This window comes from Globicephala melas, chromosome 3 (genome assembly GCF_963455315.2).
Source record: "Globicephala melas chromosome 3, mGloMel1.2, whole genome shotgun sequence".
NCBI classification, from domain to species: Eukaryota; Metazoa; Chordata; class Mammalia; order Artiodactyla; family Delphinidae; genus Globicephala; species Globicephala melas.
In genome coordinates, this window is record NC_083316.1 from 77,691,049 (window position 1) to 77,709,225 (window position 18,177).

Here is an 18,177-nt window from a genome sequence, read left to right on the forward strand (position 1 = left end):
CAATTCAGTATTTTTTAGTATATTCACAGGGTGGTCCAAACATCACCTCAATTTAATTTTACAATGTTTTTGTCACCCCCTAAAAGAAACTCAGTACCTTTTTTGAAAAAAATTAAGCAGAGGCATTTCAGAAGCACACTAGCTTTTGGTGCTCTTTCATAGCTGAGCTTGGATTTGCAGAAGCTCATTTTTTGTCTGTCTTCTTTCTTATTTAATATGTGTAGAAGTTTGATTTTTATCTTATCCTGTGATGTATACCCTTGTCTGTGCATGTATCAGGGTGTATCTAGGTAACGATGGGGAGGGTGCCCCAAATGCTCCAGAGTGGAAGACTGGCGCTGGCACAAATCCTTAGCTGGGTGAGAGCAAAGCTCCAAGCTTTACTGCTCCTTGCTCCTGTTGATTTCCTGACAGGTTTATGCGTTTGCTATGGCAGAAAATTTTATGCATATTAATGCTATCTTCTAGAACGAGGACAAAGGACAGCTGTACTTACCAAATATGTAGTGATGCCAGGAGGTGGAAACAGTTTGGAAAATTATTCCTTTTTAGGCAAGATAGCAAAACTTTTATCTGGTATCTTCCCTTCCTCTGAACTCCTGTCACTCCATTCCTTCATCTATCTTCATCTTGGCTCCAGTGTTTCCTGTCTTCTGGGGCCTTATCCTCCCAATGAAATGTTTCCTGCCTTAGGGCTGGTATCTTGCACTTCCTGTCTTTGCCTCCTCTCCAGCTTCTAATACAGAATGAAACTTATAAGCCTTGTGTGTCTGATTAATTTTATAAAAACAAACCAGTTTTAGAATAGGAAGGTTTTGTTGATTTGGGGCGTTGTTTTCTCTTTTATAGCATTGGATTGAGACTTTCTTGATGGGCATCAAAAGTTTTTAGCTAGCTTTTGGGGCTTCCCTGGTGGCGCAGAGGTTGAGAGTCCGCCTGCTGATGCAGGGGACGCGGGTTCATGCTCCGGTCCGGGAAGATCCCACATGCTGCGGAGCGGCTGGGCCCGTGAGCCGTGGCCGCTGAGCCTGCGCGTCCGGAGCCTGCGCGTCCGGAGCCTGTGCTCCGCAACGTGAGAGGCCACAACAGGGAGAGGCCCGCATACCGCAAAAAAAAAAAAAAAGTTTTTAGCTAGCTTTTAACTAGCCTGGTCTCTGGCCCACAGACTTATAATCCTGATACATAATGTGACTGAGGAGGATCTTACCTTTCAGATCCTTATTTCTTTACCCATAAAACGAGCTGCCAGTGTGTCCCTAGAATTTCTGTGGCAGTAAAGGAGACCACATAGGGGAAATGCCCAGCACTGGGCTTAGCACAAAGGAGATGCTTAGAACATGTTAGTTTCTTTCCCCTCTTACAGAAAAGTCCTTCCCAAATTTTTCAGGTTTGGGGTTCAGTTCCCAACCTATCACTCCTTCCCTTCTCCATGTTTCTCTCACCTCTTCCCAACCCACCAGCTATGTGTAGTAGTAGTAGACGAAGTTTTCTGTCTTCACTCTTTGAAAGACTTGCTGCAGGTTCCTATGCTGGATCAAATTTGACATATATCATTCCCAAACATTTCATTTCACCAGCAGAATGGAAAGTATGTGGAAAGTACTCAGTTATTCCATGAATTTAAAAATCAGTCACCTTGAATTTCAGTGAAAAGCTATAACTGATTTTATATCATTAATAGACTCCTGAATATTGAGTAAGCCCCAAGAAATGGTCAGGGCAATGATTCATTTATAAAGTCGCTATTTACTGGATATTGAATGGTATTAGGTGATTCTTATTAATTCTGTTAGAGTTTTGTTGGAGTGATGATGTATTGTAGCTTTATGTAGGAAAAAGTCCTCAAATTAAGGAGATGCTTGATGAAATGTTTAGGGGTAAAGTTTCAGGATATCTGCAATTTACTTTTAAATGCAGGTACATATACAAATATAGATAGATCTTTGTCCGTAATATAAGCAGATATGGCAATATACGGCAACAATAGTTAATAGCTGTTGAATCTAAGTGATGGGACTATTGACATTCATTGTATTATTCTTTCAACTTTTCTGTATCTTAGAAATTTTTTATAATAAAAAAGCCAGATTAAAAAAACTGGAAAAATATGATCCATACAGTTCCTAAAAAATGTTGCCCTTTCATTGTGTGATTTTTATGTCATTATATCATTATGCTTACTCTATTGAGAGCAAATATATCTTTTGAAATTACAAAATACCAATTCTTATAATATATAATTTTTATGTTGTCATTATATCTCAACATTTTAAAAAGCATTTGCTATATATATACATCATTCTCAAACTATTATTTGGAAACTGCATAATTGTGAGGGATTTGAGCATTTCAGTGGAAGCAAATAACTGATGATGTTGGTTAACCTGGAGGACTGCAATTTTGAAACACCACCGGGAAACAACTTTATAAATGTTTTTAAGTAAAACATCTATCTACCTGTATTTTAGAGAGAAAAGGCTGTCTGCATGTTTACTTTAAGGTAATAAATCATAATATATGTTTGCCAACGAGCAGGAAGCGGAGTGGGACCTTGCGGAGAGCATGGAGCCTTGCTCTAGACGAGAGCCAGTTGCCTCTTTAAGTTTTCTCATTTGTAAAATGGAATAATCATATTTCCTACAAGTAAATGAGGCACTCAAAACAGTATGCTCAGTGGATATTGTTGTTATTAGGTATTACCTATATCTAATCTGAAAAAGGTATAGAATTGGTGATAAGAAATGAATGTGATATCAGTTCTAAATTTACCAGCTCTGGAAGGAGACAGATTGGGTAAATCTGCGTCATTGTAGACCCATCCCTCTCAAATTCTCTCTCCAAATGTTGAATAATTCTTCTGCCTACTCCAGCCTTTAAGAATCTTTTGCTTACCAATTATTCTAAAACTTATCAATTACCATCTAGCTCTGATATATATATATGTGGGCTTTTAAATGCCTCCTGTTTTTTCAAGATCCATTAATTACTCAATACCGATTGCTCTCAACTGTGGACAAACTCTTGACTAGGACATCTGGGTTAAACGAGCCCTGCAGAGAGCTTCATTCACCAAGCTGCTGTAGTCTGCCTGCTTTTCTGTGGGGTCTACCCACTAATCCATGAGAGGCTTTTGTCTGGGGAAGAATTTTCCATTCATGAAAGTGATTTCTTTCTAGTTTTTTATGCAAAGAACTACTGAAAGATTTCACCCACATGTCTAATATTGCTTGGCCTTTTTCTTTTTTTTTACAAAAATATCTGTTGATATGATCAAAGGGAATATTATCTTATTTCATTTATCATAGTATAGTGACAAACAATAGATTTGAAGTCAGAAAACATGCTCTGCAAACTTCTCATTTACTAGGTGTATGTCCTCACTGAAAGCACATCACATGACTTTTATTCTTAGTTTTCTTAATCTATGAAATCACACGAGCCTCTTTTTTTGTATCAGATAAAAGTGTATATGAAAGAGCCTTGTAAATAATAAAGAATGATAAAAATTATTACTATTATTGCCATTCTTTTTAATTCGAATAACTTAAAGTGTCCTACATATTCAGGTTGTGATTCAGCTCTAGAGAACATAATGGGATTTTATGTTTTGATTTAACTAAAGGTGATTGGGGTCGAACCCAATGGTGAGCTTTTTATTTTCTTATATTTAGATTTCTTTTCCCACTTTCTTGCACATCCCACATGTGCAAGAAATGAAATAATTCTTTTTTATTCTTTTATTTTTTTTTGCGGTGCGCGAGCCTCTCACTGCTGTGGCCTCTGCCGCTGCGGAGCACAGGCTCTGGACGCACAGGCTCAGCGGCCATGGCTCACGGGCCCAGACGCTCCGCGGCACGTGGGATCCTCCCGGAACGGGGCACGAACCCGCGTCCCCACCATCGGCAGGCGGACTCCCAACCACTGCTACACCAGGGAAGCCCTGAAGTAATTCTCTGTACCCCCTTTTCAGGAACATACGATTTTTTTTTATTTCTCAAAAAAATTCAATAATCTTCATGGCTTCTTTTATCTTATCAAAACAAATGAACATGTGAGCTATTTGAAGCTTTCACGTACCACGTAAAAATATTTCCTTTAATCACCAGTGTTCTAGTGAGAAAAATAATTCTGTTTCAGAACATAATGAAATTCTAAAGCCATAGTTAATGAAAGTTGCAGGTATGGTCTTTCCAGTGCAGGATTTATTATCTTTCTGTGTTGGTAAATACTCAGACAGAAAGAACTCCAGAGAATTTCCAAGAGCCATTGAAAGTGATGGTTGATAAGGGGTGGCCCTCCCTTGAGTTCATGCTGAACTGAGGCTTAAGTAATGGCGTAGGCTCAGCATGGTCCTCAGACATCTCATCTCCATGAGGAGCCAGGTGTCTCTTATGCTGGCTTAATTTGGGCTTTAAAATTCCATGAGACATTTTGTAGGAGACGAGATGCCACCTTAGCATCACCATCAGATCTGTCTGGTTAATTACAGACTGATTTTCTGCATCCCAAATGAATGTCTGTAGCTTCCCTTAATTTTTGAAGGCCACCTACGTTGGTATCGAATTATCAACAATTCTCAGGAGGAAGATGAAAGGGGTCCTTGTTTTTACAGTCTATATATTTAGCCCTTTGGGATTAAAGTCACTATTATATTATCTTGTATCACCTCCCTCTATTAAACATTATCTTTTTAAATACTTTTATAGCATGCCGATGGAAAAACCAGTGGATCGCCTTCAAAGTCAGGAGAAAAGAAAGGATCAGATGAGGTAATTTCCACAATACTGGGTTTTCATTTTCTCTTGTTTTTAAATTGTGAATTCTGTCTTGAAGTAAATAATGAGGTAGCAAATATCTCCTACTGGAATATTGGTAAATTTAATTTTAACTACGATTTGATTTAACACTATAAGTGGAAATCATTAAAAATAAATTAAAAAAATAAAGTTCCTTGGAGAGGAACATCTAGAAGTTGTTTCCGTTCAGGAATAGAACTCAGTTATTTAGGGTGTTTTCCCTGTAGGAATTGGTGAATCTTAACTGTTTTTTGTTTGTTTTGGTGAACGAAACATGTAGGAGGGGAAACCAAATGCTATAGTTGAAAAGGAAATCTTTTTTTGTTGTTTTGTTTTTTTGTTTTTTTGTTTTTTTGCGGTGCACGGGCCCCTCACTGCTGTGGCCTCCCCCCGCTGCGGAGCACAGGCTCCGGACGCGCAGGCCCAGCGGCCATGGCCTACGGGCCCTGCCGCTCCGCGGCACGCGGGATCCTCCCGGACCGGGGCACGAACCCGTGTGCCCTGCATCGGCAGGCGGACTCTCAACCACTGCGCCACCAGGGAAGCCCCAGGAAATCTTTTTTTATGAGAGTCACTGTGAAAGGAGGGCAGTGATAACCTAGATCAAACCAGTTATTCAGGTTCATAAACAAAAGGGAGAGAAAAGGACTATTTTTACTTGGATCCATTCTGTGGAAATACTAGTAAAACCAAATCTCCTCACTTTGAGATGTGTTTTCTTTGAGCCTGTGAATTTCTTCTTTCACTGAATGATGCCTCATTATGTGCACTGTTAACATGGCCTGCTCTCCATGGAAGAGTCATGTGAAAGTTCTATCCTCCAAAAGGGTACTGGGCTTGCCTTCCTTTTGCTGCTTTTCACATTTTAAATCTCAATGGAACATTCATCTTCATTCAGTAGAAATTGTTATCATTTCCAGTTTGTAAAAGAGCCAGGTCCTGAAAGGTAGCTGGAAATTTAGAAAGCAAAAAGTGATCATTTTATTTTTCTCTATATTATTAACGTGTTTCCAGAAACCTAGAATCTAGCTCCTCTTTCTGCTTATTTGCTGCAGTTTTGAAATATTCAATATATTTCAATATATTCAGTATGAAGGCCATTATGACTAGAACTTGCTATGAATTCTGCACTAAGGTTTTGTCCACAGCTGTCTGTTATTGTTTCCATTACCAACACCCATGAAAATATATTTTAGATTATTTCTTACCACGCAAATTTGCAGTAAGGTTTTGTACCCATGGAAGGCAAGATTTCTTTACAAAGTAAAAATAAACTTTTATTAAGATTTTATCCTGCTTCTTGGTTATATTATTTAAAAATTTTTTCCATGGGAAGAATACCACATTTTTCCCCTTTTACTAGCATGAAAATCTATATAATATCACTCAGTTCCCCATCAACCCTACTCTTTAAATATATTCCCAGATATCTATCAAACTGTTTGAAAACTATAGTGTCTCTTTTTTCTCCAGACTAGGAAATAATGTTTTTAGATGTTATTCTCTATTAATATTTATCAAGTTTAAACTATTTGCACAAAAAAGGAAATCTTCTTTTCCAGTACAATCAAGTGGATAGTGACCTAGTTCTTATAGGATTATTCTCAACAATTATGTTATTATGTGGAAGCTTAAATATTATGCCTTGAATGTACAGGTATTGTTGGTTTAGGCAACAACTGCTTGCCCAGTGATAGGTCTTTTATATATCCAGACTATAAAGTGCCTTATTTTCATATTTATAAAGGGCCTGGGAAAACTGATAAGTAGTCCTGTTATCAATGCAGCCAGGGGAGAATTTGAAACTTCTGTGTCAGTATGATGACTGTACTTTCAGTTTTTCGAAACTGAAAGGCTGAACTTCCACCTTGAGAGAAGAAAGAAAGAATTTTTCTTTTCTTTATCAGCAATTCAGGCAAGTCTGACATTGTTTCATAACACTTCTGAGAAATTCAGATTTACAACTCTTGCACTTGTGCCAGAGCCTGGTCATGTTGGTCTGTTCTGCTCCGTCCCAGCTGGCAGAAGAGAGGAGATAGAGGCTTTGCCCTGCTATCAGGGCATAAATCACTGCAGAGATTCAGATAGTCTGAGACTGAAGATTGTTCATTATCTCACCAAATTCTGCCCAGATCTATTTGATAGGGTGGACAGATGTGTGGGTATGATAACTTGGTAGTCGAGTTATATTTCCGATATGGTCTGTCTCTAAAGGATCTCTGATTCTTTATGTCATGTGCAGTTAAGTCATTGATGACATACTATGGCCCTGGAGACAATTCAAGGAAACCATCCTACATTAGACGTTATTTTAGCCTTTATGTTCATGATTATAAAACCATGTGCAATCTGGACTTGTAATCTGCCTATCCTACCACCCACAGTTGGCTGCCATCCTCTTAAGATTACCAGAGAAAGGTTTCCCAAAACTGATTCTTTCTCCCAAATATTTTCTCATCTACTGCTCTGTTGAACAAGAAGTAAGATTAAGAAGCTTAGTTTGGGTTTTTGGTAATCCATTTTCAAACTAGCATGTGCCTCCAAAGGGTGAATAATTTGTTGTCCCCAAGCATATGCAAACATACTGGTTAGGCTTCCAAGGACAAACTCAGGCCTTTGAAACAAAGTCAGTTTGAAAATGTACTTTCTATGCTCAAGGGTACTTCTCAGTGTTTTTTCCTTCTCCCTTTATTGTTCTGCTGCATTTCATTTGGAGATGCAAGAAAAAAGGTATAGAGGAGGGCTTCAGGAAGACTTAACCCAGAGTGAAAATGATTAGGGTTAGGCAAGAACCATTATTATATTGTCATATGTAAAAATATCTGGGGATGAATGCAGCTGTGTGAATTTCAGAGCTCTTTTTCTCCTGCTACCATAAATAGCTCTTACTTGTCTTGAGTATGACCCCTATACAACCACTAAGTGATCCTAGGAGGTCTGCAGCAATTTCAGTAGACTCTTGCAACTAAAATATCATTTGTCATATTGCATTTGCAATATAAATGCTTGAGGATGGAGTTGAGTGTCTATGAGAATTTTTTTTTTTTTTTTTTTGCGGTACACGGGCCTCTCACTGTTGTGGCCTCTCCCGTTGCGGAGCACAGGCTCCGGACTCACAGGCTCAGCGGCCATGGCTCACGGGCCTGGCCTAGCCTAGCTGCTCCGCGGCATGTGGGATCTTCCCGGACCGGGGCACGAACCCGTGTCCCCTGCATCGGCAGGCAGACTCTCAACCACTGCGCCACCAGGGAAGCCCAGCAAATGTTATTTTAAGGGGTGATAGGTTATTACAATCTCTTGTCTGTTTTAACTGTGGGGAGTTGATTGTGGCTGGACAAGTTCATGTCCCAGTGCCAAGAAGGAGGCAAAGCTGAACAGGTGCCCCAAGGGCAGTCCCACCTGGCTTACCTAGAGATCCAGAATCCCCTGGGTGTCTGATCTGGAAGGCTAAACTCACTAAAGGAAGTTCCAAAATCCTTTTCAACTGTAGTTTCCCCATTGTTTAGTTCTAAATTTTGATTTATTTCTTCATTGACTAGAATATTTTTAAGATAATTTTTTTCTGCGAAGGAACACAGATGGTGATTTTCTGTGTCTGTGTGGATCCTAAGCATGTTTTTCTGCTGGCTTCACACAAGAAATTAGTACAAAATTGTACATTTTGGGGTAACAGTTCTGTTCCCTTGAAGTTCAGTACCTGTTGCTCCATGGTCTTCTGACTTTTTGTGCTATAGAGAAGATGTCTGGGGAAGCCTTATATTTATTTTTAGAAAGCTTGTTTTTCCTGCTTCGGTGCATGTGCGGTTTCTTTTTCTTTTATTCTTACAATTTAGAATTTAGTATTTTCTTATGTGGAGCCTACCAAATGGGTCTACAAGAGCAATCCATGAATTTAAGTTCAAAACCTACAGTTAAAATACCAGACATTATGTAGACATTCAAATAGCCTATTTATCCTAAGACATGTATTCAGGTTGAATTCTGAGAAAAATGCGGGTAGTTTATAAAATTCAGGAGAAAAATGCTTTGCCATTCTGAGACCACAGTGAGAGCATCTTCTTTCTCACGTGCTGTGGAAGCTTTGAAGAGCCACACTCCTAATCCAGTTAGCCTGCCACCCAGTCCATGGTTCCCATGGAGGCAGCACATTGTAGTGGCTGCGTGCAGACTCTATAGAGTCCCACTGCATGGACTTGCTCCCAGCTCTGCCACTTCCTAGCTGTGTGTTCTTGGGCCAATTACTTTGCTTCACTAAGGGTACCTTCCTCATGTGTAACATGGAGATAACAATAGCCTCTGCATAAGTTAATGTGAAGATCAATGAGACCAAGCATATGAAGTGTCCAGGACAGTGCCTGGGACACACGAAGTGCCATATAGATGCGAGCTGCTATTATTGTTATTATTATTACTACTATTATTATTGTTGTGGCCTTATTATTAGTACTATTACTAGACAATGAAGAGAACTTTGTTTAGCAATAAAAGTGAGCCCCTTATTGATTTCTAACCAGGACTCAAATTCTTTTGTTGACTACATATTGCCAAGCCTTTCCCATTAAAAAAGGAAGGAAGTTTGGTAGTTCATTAAGCTTAGTAGTCCTTTTGTTTCAAAACAACTCTGTGTAACACCCAGAAACATATGCCAATTGCTAGAAAGTACAGTCCCTCTTTAACAAAGAATATGAAAATAATGTGCTTTTAGATTAAGAATCTGTGATATATAAAATGTTATATAAGTAGTAGGGAGTAGCTAATAAAAATAGTTAAGCATTTTGCCTCTATAAAAGAACATATAAATATATGAACATTATATCATGCAGCAATAAAATACCCTTCGTTCTTGCACTTTGGAGTAATGAGCCTAATTGCCCAAGATCGTAGGTCCCACCAAAATTGTCTCTGAAAAGTGTACCTTATAGCATAGGAAATTGGAATCAAAGTTAACAAAATATCAAAGGAATTGAATAGGAGTTAAATTTATTGACTTTAGAATAGGTCATAAGTCCTGGAAACCTGATGGACAAGTCAATTAAATATGAGTCCTGAAATATCCTGTTTTAAAGTTTTTATTTTTTCAGTCTTACCTCTAGACTTTATTAGCTTCTCAAAGATACAGGAATGACTGATTCAAGAGGGATGAAAGGGATGATAACCTGAAATTGTGCCCATAGCAAGATACCTGTGTCATCTAAGGACTGAATATGTATGATTTCTGTCATAAAGTCAATAATATTTTATCATATACCAAATGTACATAATAGCTTGTTGGCCTTCCAAAAACAGTTCATTCGTGAAGTCAAAATCTCTCAGCAAGTTGCCGTCATAAAGTCTTTTATGTTTCAATCAGCATTATTACAGAATGCTTGATGAATGTGTAGAGCACTGATTTAGTGTCATAAAAAATTATTAAAAACTCTCTATCCCTCACCTTCTAGGACATTATGTGAGATGATGCGGTGATTCTCAAGTTTTAACATGCCTAAGAATCACCTGGAGATAGGATGAAAATTTCAGACTCCTGGACCCCATCTCCAGACATTCTGATTTATCAGATCCAAGATGGGATCAGGGAATCAGTATTTTTACCAGTCACCCCAGGTGACTCATATCTTCTGATGGTGGTCTTCTGAGCACATTTTGAGTAACACACATAATTCTTATGGCGTGCATAACACAGTTCCTGGTACACATGAACTTTTCTTGGTTTTTTGCTCTTCTCATTTCCTTTTTCCTTTATTTTTAAAATGCCCCCCACCAACCCCATCCCTTAGCCAACTCTGCTTTACCGTGTCCTGGGGACAGGGTGGCTCTGAAGCACATCAAGGGTGCTGCAGTTTCAAGGGATCATTGAACCACATGGGAGGCTTTGGTTGCAGGGAGCTGGTACTAACCCTATTTCTTCCCACTTCTCCTAGGACCTTGTTCCTTCAACTATTCCCTCATTCGTTTTACTCTTTATTTAATGACTCCTCTTTAGACTACTTATCGGTTTAGTCTTCCTCATCGTAAACCATTTAAAAATATTTCTTTTGAAACTGCTCAAGCTCCCATTCCATCTTCCTTTCTAACCCTCACTGCCAAAATTCTTGGTTGAAATTATCGAAGAAAAGAGTGTAGAGAGAGAAGAGAGAAACTAAAAGCAAACGTTGATAAATGCCAGCATGGAGGATGTAGGAAGGAGAAACCAGTGAACAAGTGAAAGAAGAAGCAGCTAAAGGGGTGGGGGAACCTGGATGTTGCAGTGCCATCTGTGGGGAGGCTGGAAGAAGGGTCTAGGCTGATAATAGTTCTAGAATTGTGAGGGCTGAGGAAAGTTTCTTGTTTGGAGACTGGGGTATTGTAGGTTCCCTTGGGAGCTGTTCCTGTTATGATTAAGTGGATTGAGTAAGTGGGTGCTGAGTAAGTGGAGATTCTGCATAGATGACTGTTCTCTTCCAATGTACATGCATTTATATAGCAAACATCAGATAAAGCAAAAAAAAAAAAAGTTGAAATCAGTGTTCATTTACACAAAAAGAGATAAGTGTGACCAAGATGGCATCACACGGTACAGATTTCTTGGATTGTTTGCCAGATGTTCACAGGTAAATTGATTCATTTATCACAATATCAAATAAGAAAGACATTATTTGGAAAGCACTCTGGAGTGAATTCTAAACATATGTGTATCTTAATCATTAAGAATGTAGACTTCCTGGTTAGTTTTTCACAGTAAGGTTGGCACCCCTGTTCTCTTTCTTTTGCAGATCAAGCCTCTTACTCCTAAGTGGTCTAATTTGAGCTCAAGATGCAGAATATTTGGACTTTAGTACATTGCAGAAATATATCACTCTGAAATCTGCAAATACAGTCTCAAAGAAAACACTTTACTTACAGGAAACTGAGAGCTAAAGTGATCTCATATTCACATTTCAATTTTGGTTTCACTTAGTGCTTGGGATAAAAATTACTTCTCTGAATACAATTTTGTTACTTTTTTCTCAGCTTACTTTCTTAAAACACTGAGTAGACTCAGTAAAGTCTGAAACCATACATCTATTTCACTGAAAAGTGAAAGCCGAGTAGAAAGCTGAATGGCTAAATTTTTAAATAATGCATTTAAAAAATAATGAGGGGGTGCTTCCCTGGTGGCGCAGTGGTTGAGAGTCTGCCTGCCGATGCAGGGAACACGGGTTCGTGCTCCGGTCTGGGAGGATCCCACACGCCGCGGAGCGGCTGGGCCTGTGAGCCATGGCCGCTGAGCCTGCGCGTCCGGAGCCTGTGCTCCGCAACGGGAGAGGCCACAACAGTGAGAGGCCCGCGCACTGAAAAAAAACAAAAAAAAACAAAAATGAGGGTTCTTACTACCAGCTATGCGATGAGACGTTGCTGAATTGCTTGTTATATAGATCTGGTAATAGCTGTCTTACTTTAAACATACACTTCAGGGGACACCCAGTGGTTAAAAGGAGGAAATTTCTTGTACAGTGTTCAGTTGGAATAAAATATTTCTTGCCTCAGCAGTGATAATACCTTGCCGACTTTGTTTTTCTGAATGAGCATATGTTAGGAGTGTGTGTGTGTGTGTGTGTATGTTTTAAGAAGAAAGGGCTTTGATTTTGACTTTTATATAAATTTCTTCAAATATTTGAAAACTTAAAAATTATAAGATTAGAAATGTTAAAAATATGATTAAACTTTTCCTTTAATGAAGACATAAATGGTATTTAGAAATGAGAAATAAGTGACTGAGAGTCATGAATAAGAAAAAAAATTTAATCTTTTTGACCAAGAAATTCCAATTCTAGGAATTTGTTTCAAGTACATAATCAGAGGTGTACTCGATAGCTATGTACAAAGATATTCTCCATAGCTTTATTTATAATAATAACAAACTAGGGGAGAAACAAGTGTACAGCCATAATGAATTGGTGAAATTACAGCACAAACATAGTGACTAAGGCATCTTTAACACCATGCTTTGCAGAACATGTAGCAGTGGAGGAACGTGTTTATGTTATAGGTAAAGAAAACTGATGAAAGACCAGCAATTCCATGTATTTAACAGATTGTGCATATTTATGTATTTGCATAAAAATAGAGAAATAACTGAAAGTAGTTGTCTTGATTGGTAAGATTGGGAGTAATTTACGTTTTCTTCTTACTACTTTTCTCTTTATTCTAAATGTATTTTCTTTTAATCAGAGGAAAAAGAATAATAAACAGCATAGATAGTAAAAGAATAATGGAAGAGAGTGTTTTAACAATGATCAAAACTAAATCTATGCATCTGTCTGCTTAGACCTTAAAGGGAGAAGTGTTTTACATGTGCATCTTTTTCCTTTGGAACCTTCCAGAGTAAGGCGGCTGCCGCCACCGTGTGTGTGGGGGGGCGCGTGTGCATGTGTTTGACTAGAAGTGCATCTCTTAGATATGGACAGAGAATTAGGATTTAAGCACTAAGGCAGCTTAGAGGGCAAGGATTTTTTTTTTTTTTTTTTTTTTTTTTTTGACTGCGTTGGGTCTTTGTTGCTGTGCACGGGCTTTCTATAGTTGCAGCGAGCAGGGGCTACTCTTCCTTGTGGTGCTTGGGCTTCTGATTGCGGTGGCTTCTCTTGTTGCAGAGCATGGGCTCTAGGCGCGCGGGCTTCAGTAGTTGTGGCATGCGGGCTCAGTAGTTATGGCTCGCGGGCTCTAGAGCACAGGCTCAGTAGTTGTGGCGCACGGGCTTAGTTGTTCCGCAACATGTGGTATCTTCCCGGACCAGGGCTGGAACCCATGTCCCCTGCATTGGCAGGTGGATTCTTAACCACTGCGCCACCAGGGAAGTCCCAAGGATTATTAATTATTTTTAGCTTATGGTCCCTTCAAAATCCGATGAAAACTGATCTTTTTCTCTGAAAAGGACATACATATGTGAATACAAGAATGCAAAAAAAAAAATGTGACATACAACTTAAAGAGGTTTAGAGATACACACCATCCCCACCCCTGAGGTGGGGGCAGTCTTGTCGAGTAGATATATTCAGGAGGCATCATCTAATATTTTCCCAGTTGGCTTGTTGTTGACGGCTGAAATTCCACTGTTAGCAACTTCCTTAAACTTTGAGTTAAGCATTGCCTTCCCTTGGGTCCTCTTTTAAATTGTGGATGTTCCTAGGAGGGATAATATGTTAATTATTAACACTTTGGTGAGAAGTAGTTTAATAAGAGGGAAAATGAATTATGTAAGAACTACTTTTACAGATTTGTTAAAGGTAGTAGAGAACTATCGATCATTTGATATTGATAGCTAACACATATGTAGGCATTACACACACACACACACACACGCGCACGCACACACACACACACACACCTTACAAGCACCCCATTCTCCTGATGAGAAAATTGAGGCACAACTTGATTAAATGACCTGTCCAGGGTCACACAGTTATATAATAGTGGAGCCAGGATGGAACATATTTTCCAGAGTCCATACTTTCAACTAGTATCCAAAACTGTTCATAAAATTATCTATTTTCAGAATTCTACTTAAAGCTAACTCCATAGACTTTCTTACCACTGTTGTCAATTTTTGTAACTCACTTCTCTGACTTTTCACTGCCTTCTTTCTTCCTTGTATTATACCCTCTTTTTACTCAGGAAGATCATAAAACAAGGTTAAATCATTCCCATTCCTTTGGATCTAAAATGTAAGTGTAGGTACAGCTGCTCCCTCCTTACGGATAGTAAATGAGGCAGGGAAGGAAGCTAAGTCACAGCAGAGGTAGAGCCAGGAGAAAGATAGCGTTCTCCTGACTCCCAGTCAATGCAGCCATCTCGAGAGTAGAAAGACATGAGATAGACCACTTCAAGGACTTCCAGTTGGAGATAATGAATGGCACTGAGTAATCAGGAAAAAAAATTCAGTGCTGGCCACCATAACGTGTGTTATTAAGGGCTTTGTGGAGGCGACGTTTCATTCACTGAGTAAATTTCTATGTTAGGTTGTGAGTTAATAAGAAGACATCATTATGACCTATTTATCAGTGTTTCCCAGGGGACTAACATATCCTATTTACCAAATTGCATTGGGGGTAGCACCCATTTATACTTCCTTCTGTAGTCATAGCAACTTGTACTTGTTTGTAGACTACTTAGAACCATGGTGTAAACGAACATTTGCGAATAAGAGTCACAGCCTTGTGATTGCTAGTGTTGGGGTACCTGACCTCCCTTTGAAAGATGTCTTTTCCTAGATACTATTTTCCAATAAAGCATGTGTTTTCATGTGGAAACACAATATTTCTTTTCATTCTAGGGGGTGACTATTAACTAATGGAACTGATTTGTCAACAAATGTGTCAAAACATATATTTTAATGAGAATTCTTATCCTGAAAAATACTACATTTCATCAAGCCTAGGACACCACTGATCTAAAAATGCACTGATTAGAAAATGCTAAGAAAGAAAAAAACTGTCAGCTAAAAATAATGTTGAAGTTTCTGAAGACCATTCAACAAACAGGATTTTAAAAATGGCTTGAGCAATTATTTGAATGTGTTAGCTACCAAGTTGAACCCTTGAGGGTTTCGATGTTCATTTAATGCAAACATTCTTGTGTATTTGTGTGCTCACAAATTCTGTCAAATATAACATCTAATCTGTTATGTAACGGATTATCTCAAACTGGAGAATTCCTAGCCTGCTTTCTCTTGAGGGCTATTACTTTGGTGGAAATGTGGACCAGCTCCCTTTCTCACACTTCGGGGTGGAGAAGAGAATCGCTGGATTGGAACCTTCAGGAACTCTTTGACACCTTCATGGCAGGGAAGGGCACTGTGTCTTAGCTGGGGCAGAAGAACTCTCACCCACAGGTTGACTTCATTATCACTGGAATCTTTGGGGGATGGGAATCTAAAACCCAACTTGACCCTTTCTTCGTACCCAGCTCCTCACTCTTAAAAGGTATTTGTTGAGCTTCTTGGATTGGTGAGTTTATAGTTTTGATCAAATTTGGAAATGTTTTGACCATTATTTCTTCAAATATTTTGTTTTGTCTCCTCATCTCTCTCTTCTTTGGAGGCTGCGGTTGTATATGTATGGGCTGCTTGGAGTTGCCCCACAGCTCAGTGATGCTCTGTTCCCTGTCCTCTAGCCCTTCACTCTCTGTTTCATTTTGGATAGTTTCCATTGCCAGATCTCCAAATTCACTAATCTTTTCTTCTGCAATGTCTCATCAGTTCTTAATCCCAATGTATTTTTTATCTCAGACATTTTTATCTTTAGAAGTTTGATTTGGGTGGTTTTTAAAAAAATATTTGCGGGTGGTTTTTAAAAAAATATTTGCTATGTCTCTCCTGAACATACTTTTAAAAAACTTTTTCTTTTGAAATAATTATAGATTACCAGAAAGTTGCAAAGATAGTGTGGCTGGTGCCGTGTATCCTTCACCCAGCTTCCCCATTGGTTACATCTCCTGCAACTATAGTACAATAGCAAAACTAGGAAACTGCCATTGGTACACGTATATATAGTTCTATGCCATTTTGTTACATGTGTAGATTCACGTAGTCAGCCCTGCAATCAAGATACTATGCTTTTTTGGGCTTCCCTCGTGACGCAGTGGTTGAGAGTCCGCCTGCCGATGCAGGGGACGCAGGTTCATGCCCCGGTCCGGGAAGATCCCACATGCCGCGGAGCAGCTGGGCCCGTGAGCCATGGCCGCTGAGCCTGCGCGTCCGGAGCCTGTGCTCCGCAATGGGAGAGGCCCCAACAGTGAGAGGCTCGCGTACTGCAAAAAAAAAAAAAAAAAGATACTATGCTTTTTGAACATTATATTTTCCTGTGTTTGGAAAACAAAGTTGTATTTTTCTGCTTCTATGCATGCCTTGTAATTTTTGATTAGATGATAAACAGATATGAATTTTATATTGCATTGAGTGTTTTTTATTATTGTTGCTTTAAGTTTTCCTGAGCTTTGTTCTGGGACACAGTTAAGTTACCTGGAAACACTTTGATCCTTTGGGGTTTGCTTTTAACCTTTGTTTGGCTAGAACAGAGCAACCTTTAGAGGAGGCCTACATTTTTTTTTTCTTCTTCTTATTCAATTGAACCTGTGCCCCCTGCAGTGGAAGCATGGAGTCTTAACCACTGGACCACCAGGGAAATTCCAGTCCTACTTTTTCTTCTGCATTCTCTACCCAGTGATTCTGACTGCTGGAAACATGTCCTATTCCTGGTCCCTGGGAGCCCCTGTGATTATGCCTCTGCTCCTTATGGGTGGTCTTTCCCCAGACTCAGGCTCTCCTCACAGGCATGCACATGCAGATTTCTGGAGCTCACTTTTGTAGCTCTCCTCTCTGGCGCCCTCTCTTTGAGCCCCTCGAGTGCCCTTGACCCTCAAACTCCCAGCTCCATCTCCTCAACCCAGAGAGACAGACAGCCGTTGCATGATCCGGCAGCTGGAAACTCTGCAGGCAGTAAGCTGTGGCGATCACAGGGCACCCCTGGTTTGTTTCCCTCGCAGGGAATACTGTCCTTGCTGCCTGGTGTCCAGCCTCTGAAAACCACTGTTGCATATAATTGTCGAGGGTTTTCTTGAGTTATTTAAGGCAGAAACACTCCTTACTTTTTAATCCAAATTTTCTTACATAAGAACATCATTAATGTAAAAAGGAAACAAAGCTGTATTTGAAAGGAGGCTGTGGCCCAGCTTACAGACTGAAGTACCTTCCTTGACTATGAAGTTGAGTTAAATTTTTCTCATTTATAAGCCGAGTCACCGACTTCCTTCTTTGTTCATTTACTAATGAGTTTTAGTGTTCTCCAGATATTTTACTAATATATGTGCCACCCAGGCTGTTGAAATCACCTGTTCCATATCCTGTCCTGACACCCTGTAGTACCTCAGCAGGGTCCTTGCCACTCTCAGGAAACATATTGAGGTCATGTCTATTCCTGCAGATCTTGTTGACCCTAAATCACACCCCCCCCACACACGCCCACACTCACACACCGTGTGACAGTGACGACACCTATGGGACCTATCAGAGCAAGGTCCAGAGGGGCCGTCATCTTTGACAGCTGATGCACGAATATCAGGACCTGCTGATCTGGCTCTGGTCGGCCTAACTCATTAGGTAGGCCTTTCAGCATCAACCCTGGAAGTGGTCCCGGGTTTCCCTTAGCTAGCATTTATTGAGTCATCATAGTATCTCTGACTGTGGGCTTAGATGCATTGCATTTATACTTTCATGTAATCTCCAGACCTCACACAAGGCCAGGAACAGGACATGTTCTCACCAGTCGGAATCACTGGGTAGAGTACTCAGAAGGGTATCATTGCTGTATTGAAAACAAATTACTTCTATCTGAAGGCTGCTCTTGTCCAACCTAGCAGCGCGTAAAAGCAA

The 18,177-nt window shown here is 39.6% G+C and overlaps 1 protein-coding gene across 6 annotated transcripts in view; it reads left to right on the forward strand.

The window, feature by feature from the left end:
* Positions 1 to 18,177, forward strand: part of CAST (calpastatin) — a 133,006-nt gene that overhangs the window by 14,621 nt on the left and 100,208 nt on the right. For 5 of the 6 annotated variants that reach the window (XM_060296040.1, XM_030848209.3, XM_060296036.2 and 2 more), the window contains one exon: positions 4,707 to 4,769. The exons of the other annotated variant lie outside the window; for it this stretch is intronic. Coding sequence is in view for 4 of the 5 variants with exons in the window: in XM_030848209.3 (XP_030704069.2) it covers positions 4,707 to 4,769 (63 nt within the window). In the remaining variant the exon portion in view is untranslated. The remainder of the gene's footprint in view (positions 1 to 4,706; positions 4,770 to 18,177) is intronic. 6 annotated transcript variants of the gene reach the window in all.